The sequence below is a fragment of the Saccopteryx leptura genome, chromosome 3 (assembly GCF_036850995.1).
Source record: "Saccopteryx leptura isolate mSacLep1 chromosome 3, mSacLep1_pri_phased_curated, whole genome shotgun sequence".
NCBI lineage: Eukaryota > Metazoa > Chordata > Mammalia > Chiroptera > Emballonuridae > Saccopteryx > Saccopteryx leptura.
Window position 1 is genome coordinate 190,654,664 of NC_089505.1, and position 10,579 is coordinate 190,665,242.

At 44.0% G+C, this 10,579-nt stretch overlaps 1 protein-coding gene across 1 annotated transcript in view; it reads right to left on the minus strand.

Annotated features, from left to right (window-relative positions):
* RANBP9 (RAN binding protein 9) overlaps positions 1 to 8,383 on the minus strand; it is a 92,802-nt gene extending 84,419 nt beyond the window's left edge. The window contains exon 1 of the mRNA XM_066377088.1: positions 7,682 to 8,383. Coding sequence (XP_066233185.1) covers positions 7,682 to 8,246 — 565 coding nt within the window. The 5' untranslated portion in view covers positions 8,247 to 8,383. The remainder of the gene's footprint in view (positions 1 to 7,681) is intronic.
* Between the last annotated feature and the right edge of the window lie 2,196 nt (positions 8,384 to 10,579).

Genomic DNA, 10,579 nt, shown 5'->3' on the forward strand with positions numbered 1-10,579 from the left:
ACCACACAGCCAAACTAAAATGAGACTTACCTAGAAATGATACAATAAGTCTCTAACATAGTACTTCCTAAAGGGGATTTCAGGAATAATTTTGGACTACGGGGATTTTCATCTTACATGTTGACATTAGAAGCTATTTTCCAGGTATAGTGTAACGCTATCAGCCAGCCATTAAAAAACAAAACAAAACCTGCTTAACCTTTATCCTCCTCCAAGCACTGCTTAAAGCTCTTTCCTCATCTATATTTCTCAAGAGTAATACAGTGTGTCCATAAAGTCATGGTGCACTTTTGACCGGTCACAGGAAAGCAACAAAAGACGATAGAAATGTGAAATCTACACCAAATAAAAGGAAAACTCTCCCAGTTTCATACCTATTCAGTGCAGTTCGATGTGGGCTCATGCAGATTTTTTAAGGCTCCTTAGGTAGCTATCCCGTATAACCTCTACAGACTCATCACTGACTGATGGCCTACCAGAACGGGGTTTCTCCACCAAACTGCCGGTTTCCTTCAACTGCTTATCCCACCGAGTAATGTTATTCCTATGTGGTGGTGCTTCATTATAAACCTGCCGATATTCACGTTGCACTTTGGTCACGGATTTGAATTTAGCAAGCCACAGAACACACTGAACTTTCCTCTGTACTGTCCACATCTCGACTGGCTTGGCTGTGGACTACTCCACACTGTATACACGGTGTTACGACATCATCTGCGCATGCGCACATGCTGCCACATCATCCTACAGAAACTGGGAGGGTTTTCCCTTTATTTGGTGCAGATTTCACATTTCTATTGTCTTTTGTTGCTTTCCTGTGACCGGTCAAAAGTGCACCATGACTTTACGGACACACTGTATGTATTTATGTAGTAAGGTACCAAAAAGCTGCAAAATTAATATTGATATTCTAGGAGGAAAGGTCAGGCTTTCCTGTCTCGTCCCTCCTTTTGGGAGGGGAGGGAGAAGAATGTAGAAGTTTCTGGCTTGCAAGGACAATGGATCATTTAGTTTTAAAACTAAAATAAATGTTAACTGAGAAACTTCTTCTCTTTCAATGAGAGACAGAATTTACACACCACCCTACATTGATTGAAGCTCCTCCCCCTTCCTGGAATCCTGAGAGTAACATACCTCTAGGCAAAGGAGGGAAGCTGAACCCTAAAAGACTTGTAAACATCTCTGTGTTACCTTGAAGGACTTAATGTTTCTGTGTATCCCCTAAACAAATAATGTAAGCTTGTGCCATGATATCATGCTCTCCCCTGCCCGTGTGTGATTGAGGGTATATAACCAACTCCTGAGATGTATTTGGGGCACATGATTTGGGTTTGCAACTGCCCCATGTCAGCCATATGCGGCCGGCATATTTAATAAATCTCCTTTAATAAAACTCTTCAAAATTCATCTGGACTTGGTGTCTCTACGTGAACCACATAAGTGAGGTGCAGTACTTTTCAGCATCTGGGGTACAGTACTTTACAACATTTACTGTCCTCTCTGCGTAGGCTTGTTTATTATGATTTTTTGCCCCCATCACTCAATTCAAAGTGCTCTCCCTAATGTCACATTGATCTAATTTCCAAATTCAGTGGAAATTTTTCTGTGCCTATCTCACTGAACTTATCTGTCATATTTGACACTAAAGATCATTTCCTCATTTCTGATACTTCACTCAGCATCTGTGACACCACACTCTCTTCGGTTTAGATTCCTCTTTGTTTCTTCTTAGGATCCATCCAGTCTTTCAATGTCAGTGTTGCTCAGGGTTCTGTCTTTGGTCCACTTCACTTACTCTCTCATATATGATACTTCCAGTGTTCCAACTACCACCAAGAGGTGACTCTCATGTCAGTCATGACCTAGCTCTCTCCCAAGCCCAGGTCTGTGCCAATCTTCCTAGGAGAAATGGCCTCACACACTATCCCTACTGAAAGAAGTGGATCCCAGACCATTATTCTGCCAGGAGACTATTTAATATGCACTGCTCACAAAAATTAGAGGATCAGGGAACATGTAGATACTCCAGTACTTTCAGCCTTTTGTATAGTATGCATTTTCACCAATGAATAAAAGTTGGTTTTGCATCTCATTTGCATAATTAAACAACTTTCTTTGACTTGTTTGCTTTTCTGATGTTCTTGTTTAATAATATAAAATCAAATGCTTTTTTAAAAATCACTTCATATTCATTTTCAAATATCCCCTAATTTTTGTGAGTAGTATACCATAACCACCCTCATACCCCTATAGCTAATTCAACATAGGTTAGCACCTGACATGAAAGTCACCAATTCATGCCACAGCATAGTGAAAAGCTCTGCCCAACTAAGAAAGATGACAATTAACAAGGCCAATATGATAAGACTCTCAGGAATTTGAAAGAGAAGGAAAGAGTAAGTCAGTCAAGAAGAAAAAGAGAAGAAAACCAGCCTGACCGGCGGTGGCACAGTGGGTAAGAGTGTCAACCTGGGATGTTGAGGTCCCAGGTTCAAAACCCTGAGGATGCTGCCTTGAGTGCAGATTCACCAGCTTGAGCATGGCGTTACCAGCTTGAGCATGGGATCACCAAAATGATACCGACATCACTGATTTGAGCCCAAAGGCTTGAAGTCTAAGGTCACTGGCTTGGGCAAGGCGTCACTGGCTTGGCCTAAGTCCCCCAGTCAAAGGCACAAAGGAGAAGCAACCAATGAACAACTAAAGTGATACAAGTTGATGCTTCTCATCTCTCTCCCTTCCTGCCTTTCTCTCTCTCAAAAAAAGAAAAAAGAAATAAAAAAGAAAGCCAGAAACTATCGACTGCAGATGAGTCACTTGAGCAGGAGAATAAAGTGAAGAGCCATGAACTCCAGCTGCTTTAATTATTATACTTGGAGCTATCTTAACTCCAAAGGATCTGTTCTTTCTGTAAGGCTTGCTTCTTTGGCTTCTCTTCCCATGAAGTCAGATCACATGACTAACATTCCCATTTTTACTTATCTTCAAATATATTGTAATACTCCTTACAATATTTATTTGATTCATTGCAAGAATCTAACAGAGCCAGAAACTTAAACATCAGCTTTGAGTTCTCTCTCCATCATTCCATCATATCCTATCTATGTCACTAAAAAACAACAACTACGCTGTTCTTTTCCAGCTATCCTTACCACTGGTCAAGTTCAGATCCTTATTTAGGTGGTCTGCTGCAACAACAGCCTTCTAAATAAGTTTGCTATCTCCAGTAATTTTTCCCTTTAATCTATCTTCCAAATAGCTGTGTAATCTGACAAATACATGAACCAGTCACTTTTTATTTAAAATCCTTTGATGATTCCTCGTCAAAGAATTAAGGAATAAGGAATAGGATCTAAGCTCAATAAAATATTCAACAAGGCCTCTCACAACCTTTCCCAGCTGCTCCATGTCACCCACTTCAATTCCAATAACCCAAAACGGCTTATACATTCAAACATATACAATAATTCTCTATATTTTTTTACCTGTACCCAGCCCCTCCTCATCCTCTACAGACTACTCATCTTTTAAGACTGACCAAGAGCCTCATTCCCTCTAAAAGCTGCCCCTGACTCACCACCTCCATCCCTTCCAAAGTCAGCCTGCGGTAGAGCACCTCTTGTCCTCCACACAACTCTTTTTTTTTAAATCTTTTTATTATTATTTATTTATTTTAGAGAGGCAGGGGGAGAGAGAGCAAACGACAGAAGAGTGGGGGGAAGAGCAGGAAGCATCAACTCCCATGTGTGCCTTGACCAGGCAAGCCCAGGTTTCGAACCGGCAACCTCAGCATTCCAGGTCAACACTTTATCCACTGCGCCACCACAGGTCAGACCACACTATTTTTAACGCCTCCTTTCCTCCACTCCTGCCCTGAGCTCTATGAATTCAAAGACAGCATGTCAAGCGCCTTTGGACGCCTAGGAGCTTGCAGACATTCACTAAAAGGTTGTCGCATAAATGAAATAATAAGTAGAAAGAGAACAAAGCATATATACAAACTGCCTAGCAGCCTATCAGTAACTGCTCAATAAATTATCATTACTATTGTCTATTTTTCTGCAAGTATTATTAAATTCATTTGATTTTTTCAATTATCAACTGATACTTTTAAAGCTAAATTTCTGAAAATTTTGACAAAGAAATCCTGGGAAAAGTTCAGTTTGGTTTTTAAATTCCTTGATTTTAAGAGTCAATTTCCTGTCACACACCCCCCCCCCCCAATTTTTAAAAAGACAATTGTATTGGCAGGCAAGCAAATATTTATTGAGATATTTGTTCAACCCTAAGAAGTACAAGAAATCAGAGAAGCAATTAAACTTAGGTCTAATGACTGTTGATACTAAGGAGCAGGAAAATTAAGCATATCAAAAGTTCAACCTATTTGGTTAGATACTGTTAATAATGCCTTAATTAAAAAGTGCAATTTACTATTTCATTGCTTCCTACCATTCCCAATCTACACTTCTCTCGTTTTCCTTCTAAGCTGCCCTAAATTAGCATAAAGAGGATGTCTGGGCTTTTCCGCAGCATTAGTGTGCTCCTGTACCACTCCTCTCCAGAGGACAGTCAACTATTCTTCAAAAAGCTCTAAACGTGATCACCGCACTTTATCTATTTGAGATAATTCTCATACAAATTGGAATAGGCAATTCAGTATAGCAGAAAGAGCACTAAATTTAGAAATCAGTGAAAATTCTCAACCCCAGCTTGTGACTGGCAAAATCTAACCTCTAGATGCTCCTACTTTCTCAGATCTAAGATGAAAATTCCACCATCTTGTCCAAGTCTACTTGTATCAAAATGCTTTGTAAAGTATCCAATAGTGATAACTTCACAGATATGAAAATGAATTATATTACGGTAATCAAATCCATTGTCAAATTCATGAAAATGCTTTAAATCGGAATAAAGTTATCCTCATAAATAAGTCTAAACTTGTCACATTTGTACTTACACAAAGATGACAAGAATTATAAAAATAAAAGGAAAGAAACATGCCTCAGTGTTTCAACAGTTGGTGTGTGACTTCTAAGCAAAAGGATTTAAAAAAAAATTTTTTTTAACATACAGACTACAAACCCTGCTATTCCTCTGCAATCCAAAACAACTCTGTCTCTTTGTCTGGTGTTAACATTAATCCCTTCACATTATTTAAGGAACCGCACACACTACTTCCAAAAAGTGATTTTAACTTAGAAGAATAACCTCTTAAAAACAGAATGTGGCCAGACAAGCAGAAGAAACCAAGATATTTCCATTTCAAAGATAAGGAAAATCCTCAGTCTGGAAAATTATCATCAATCCTTTAAAACTCTGTAATATGAAAAAATACTCTGTGGGCAGTAGTTTTTAATGGTAAAGTGTCTCAAAATGCTTAGATAAAAACAATGCGGCACAATGACAGGTTAAATAAAATTCACTCTTTATTTTGGGACTTCAAAGTTTTATTAACCCAGTACCTATGACACTTCCCCTTCACTCCCTCATCCCTGGACAGGGATGCCCAGTAGTTTTGGTGTGGTTCACTCAGAAGGCACAGAGAAAAACAATAAGGGAAAAAAAAAACCAACACATTAAAATAGCAAGGCAAGAGGAAGAGGCAGTAGTGGAAGGGGGAAAGAAAGACTGTTTGCAAGAAGAGGGAAGGGAGAGACAAAGGAGAGATAGAAGAAAAGGGACAGAAAAGTAAAAAGATGACAAACAACAAAATCTGTTCTTCTGGAAATAATGGCTTATGTTTGGAAGAGTGAAGTTTCCAGAAAGTGAATCTTAGTATTACACAACAGAAAGTAATACAGAGGCCAACAGGAAAAATAATTGAGACAGCAGTGTCATAAATATCCCAAACGTCAACCAATTTCAAACAAGCATGTACTTTCCCTTAACCCAAATCATCAATTTTATGTAAAAGGAGTTAGTACAACTAATGAAGCCATATTACAGTGCTAAATAGACTGCAATCATGAATCTTAGATATCATGGAAATTCAGAGCTGGAAATTTCCTTCCCAACCATCTAGCTCAACTCCCTTATCACTTAGAGAAGAAACTGAGGCCCTGTTTTGTAACATGCCTAAAATCAAATGATTGCAGGACTCAGGAAAGCTAGGACTCTTTGTTCAATAATCCTCTTTATCTTCTGCCTCTGCTTTTTACAAGCTAATTATTAACCATCAACCATAAATTTAAAATAAAGTTTTGTCAAGTCTAACAAAAAGCTTTTTGGCAGCCAGATCAGAAGTCAACACTCATAACACTGTTCACACAAATTTCAACACAAAATTAAATGATAGCCTTAACAGGGTACTAACAAAATGTCCTAACTTAAGAAACAAAGCCAATATTTTGAAATTTTCAGTCCTGTAGATTAAGAAGCATATGGAAAGTTTTTCTCTCCATCTATGGATAAAAAAAATATATATATTCAACAAGGTCTTTCTTTTTTTATACGTGATTATCTGCAACCAAATCTTTGGTAGATTTGTCGCCATCCTCATTTCTGATTAAATAGTAACTTATTTGTCAAGGTTCTTCTCAAATTTCAGGCCTGTATACTTTAACAATTTAATCACCATGATTGTTTATACCCCCATATCCATGTCACTAGGATCTGATTAAGACCCTTCCTTTGTAGCCAATCAAAACGAGGCTGTTTCGAATGCAAAAGCTCCAGATTCAGGTTTGGGGCCTAAAAAACTGGATTTGTTTCCAGACAGATACACTGGATTGTCCCTTCCCCCACGTAAACATGCTGTTAATTTGGGCTACATTTCAAAAATTCCCACAGCAATTTATAATTTTATATAAAACTGATCTGTTTAAAGCTATGTTTTAATAACAGTGGACATTGATGAGGAAGGTAGGAGACAAGCACAAACCTAAGGCTTTTTTTTAACTGCAGGTGTAAAACATAAGTCAATTTTATTTTAAATACTAAATAACAATTTTTTAAAATCTGTTTTCAACCAGACTTCATTAAACGCCAATACATAAATATAGGGCATTTCCAAGCAACAGCGGCAAATTTCTCTGCTCCCCGAAAAAAAGACGCGGACTCCTGAGGTTTCTACCTCTATTACTTCCAGTTGCCTTTAGTAAGACACATTGATGGCAAACTTGGGCTCCTTGTCCTTTTGTCCCCCTCGACAGTCTCTGGCGTAATTTAGGACAAAATCCTCCACTGATTACTTCTTCCCCTACATATCCCTTATCTCCCGTTAATTATAAATTATACCTCGGAACCGTGCCTCTCTTCCCCCTTCGTAAGAAGAGAATCCCTGACCCACCGCCACCTGGAGAACAATGTAACCCAACTCTGAGTCCCTGGATTCCTCCATCCAAGCCCTAAGATTTATCTTCAAATTAAATCAGAAAACGAGTTGTGTCCTGTCATCCTGAATTCCCTCAAGGTGTCCTCCTCCCGGCCTAGGATTACCCGCTCCATTATGCCGAGCAGCAGTATACACTCACCTTCCTTTTCCAAGCATCTGGCCCCTTGCCCTCGCACCTTTCACCTCGACCCCCATCCCACCCTCGGAGAAGCAGCACAGGCGGCGAGTCACCTCCAAGGGCGCCCAGCCCAGGAAGAAGGGGGTCAGGGGCTGGTCGAGAGTCGGCAGCGACGGCAGGACACTTCGGGTCAGTGGCCCCACTCCCACCGCAGGACATACGCCCAGTACCTTTGTAGTGCACCCGCAGGTTGTTCTGAGAGAGGCCGATGTAGCTGAACTTGTCCTTCGGGCTCCAGGACCGAGGCAGGGGCGTCTCCTGCTCGTCCACGGCCGGGTAGAGGCGCTTCAGCCGCCGCTGCAGCTCCTTCTCCTGCTCGTTCAGGGCCGAGTCCCCGTGAGGGAAGGGGGCCGCCGCGATGCTGCCCGCCAGGGTTGGGGTGCCTCCGGCCGGGCCGGGAGCGAGACCCGAGGGCGCGGGGGACGCGCTGGCGGGGGTGGCGACCGAGGCGGGAGGTGGGGGCGGCGGGGGCGGCGGCGGGGCCGCGGTGGCCGGGGGTGGCGGCGGTGGCGGAGGCGGGTGGAGGAGCAGGGCGGCCGCGGCGGCCCCCAAGCCGCCGCCGCCGCTGCCCGCGCCACCACCGGGCGAGCCCGCTGGAGAGGAGCCGGCGCTGACGGCCGGGGGCGCCGGCAGGACGACTCCGGAGACCGGGGCCACGGCTGCCGGCGGTGGCGGCGGCAGCTGCTGCTGCTGCTGTTGTTGCTGCTGCGGCGGCGGCGGCGGCTGCCCGGACATCCCGGCCGCGACTCAGCCTGCGGCCACCTCCACCTCTTCTCTCCTTCCTCCTCTGCTTCCCGGGGGCGCTGTCGCTGCGGCCGCCGGCACCAGGCGCCCACTCCGCCCGCCCCGGAAGCAGGCGGCGGGCCGCGCGCCGAGGGAGAGCGCGACGGTTGGGGGGGCTCAGAGACGGGAAGTGGGCGGCAGGCCCGGGAGGCCCCGAGAGAACGCGGGCCGGAGCGCGGGCCCGGGCCGAGACGCCGAGGGCGAGGGGCGAGGGCGAGGGCGCGGCAGGAGCGCAGCAGAGAAGGCGCGGTAGCAGCCGCCGCGGCCGCTGCTCTCGCGGCTGTTTCCCGGCGGGCGGGCCCGGCCGGCGCGAGACGCTGCGCGCGGGCGGCGCTGGGCTAGGGGGCGGGCACCAAGCGCGTGAGCGGAACGAGGGGCGGGGAGCGGGGCGGCGGGGGGTCGGGCGTGCTGGCGGGGCTCTGGGCTTGAGGCGCACGGCCAGAACCGCGGAGACCCCTCTCCCCGGCCTGCGGGCCGCTCCCGAGCCAGGCGCGGCGCTTCGGGCGCGGGGTCCCTGCGGCGGTTCCCGCCTCCCCCCGAGCCCGCCGCTGTCCCCAGCCCGTCTCGGCCCTCCCCGAGAGAATCTCCTCCTATTTTACTTCTTTTTGTTGTCGTCGCCCCACCTCCTCACCGTTGGGTTCCCGCTGGAGTGGTAGTGCAGCTTCTCGCACAGGCGAAAGTAATCGAGCTCCGCTGGGGCCGCCGCGACCACGGCCCGCGGGCGCCCCCGAAGCGCTCGGGTTCCGGGGACCCAAATCGGGTCCCCGAGGTAAGCAGTCGGGGGAGTGCCCACGAGTTCCCCAAGACAGGTTCCCGTTGGCCGCCTCCCTATGAACCTATGGTATTTCCTACTTCACAGTATTTAATACCTCAACATTATCGTAGGGGGTGTGAAAACCATTTCTGAAGGCAAAGTCTCCCCTTTAAAATAGCATTGTATTAATTAATTTTATGAGGATTTAAAGTGAACTTATAGTGGTGTAACAGGTATCCTAGAAAAACCTGGCACTTCACAGCGCAGTTAGAAGACAAGGTTATAGTGGGTAGTTATGTAGGGTTTTTAGAGACGTCAAAACATTTTATAGGCTCTTTAATTTTCATAACAAGCTTCCTTAAGTAGCAAAGAATTATGCTCATTTTTAAAACAAGAAATATTCACTGAAGTCAGCAGAGTCAAAAATAAGATTTCCTACTTTGCAGTTTCCAATGGTGCATTGCTTGGTCCACGAATTTGGCACAAGTTGCCAGTGTTGCTCTCGGACCCATCCTAGCATTACCATTTCCTTTTCATCGCTCCCCTTTATTTATGTTATCCTTTCCTTAGCGGGCAAAATTGAACTATTATACGTGTAAACTACACGACAAATTCTGGTATTTTGTTTGCTTCCAAAGATATTATGACAGTAGTTGGGCAAATAAGCAAGTAATCATTTGCTGAATAGAGAATTATTTATTTTGTTTTGATGACGGTAGATAAATAGTGATTTAACTGAAAGCCCTCAATGCCTGGCCAGAACTTATAGTCATTTGGTCTAATTTCTCCCTGAATTACCCAGGCAAGTAGATGCCCTGTTGTTCTTTAATAAAAATGTCTGATAATTCTAACCTATTGTTTGATGACTTTTTCTAGCCAACATACTTTAAATGACAAAATGTCATTGTATTGAACTTATTCTAAAACTTTTACTTATATTGCAGTAACAATGAGTTGAATGTAAGCCAATCTATTTATTGTTTACTAGCCAAGGTAGAATAAATGGGCTCCAAGCCTCATCACTTAAACTTTCTTAAAATTCTCATCAGGGTTTTATTTGTGAAGGTATACTTTTTTTTTTCTTCTGTGAGCACACTTGGAAACTATTTAGAACTTTACATATCCTGGCAATGGTTGAGAAAATAAAAGTATCTGAGCCTGACCAGTGGTGGCACAGTGAATAGAGTGGTCACCGGCTTGAGTGTTGGCGTGAGCCCAAAGAAGGTTGCTGGCTTGAGCAAGGGGTCACTGTCCTTCCTTCCCCTGTCAAGTCAAGGCACTTATGAGAAGCAGTTAATGAACAACTGAAAGTGCCACCCTATGAGTTGATGCTTCTCATCTCTCTTCATTCCTGTTAGTCTCCTTCTCTCTTAAAAAAAGAATAGAAGTATCTGACATTTTGTTGGACACTTTTTATGGGAATGACTGGTTTTCTTTAAAAAAGTAATCTCAAGAAATAAATTATTTCATTTTAGGGGAGAATGCTGTGACATGGGCACATCTTATAGCGAAGGTGGCAGAGTACATTAAT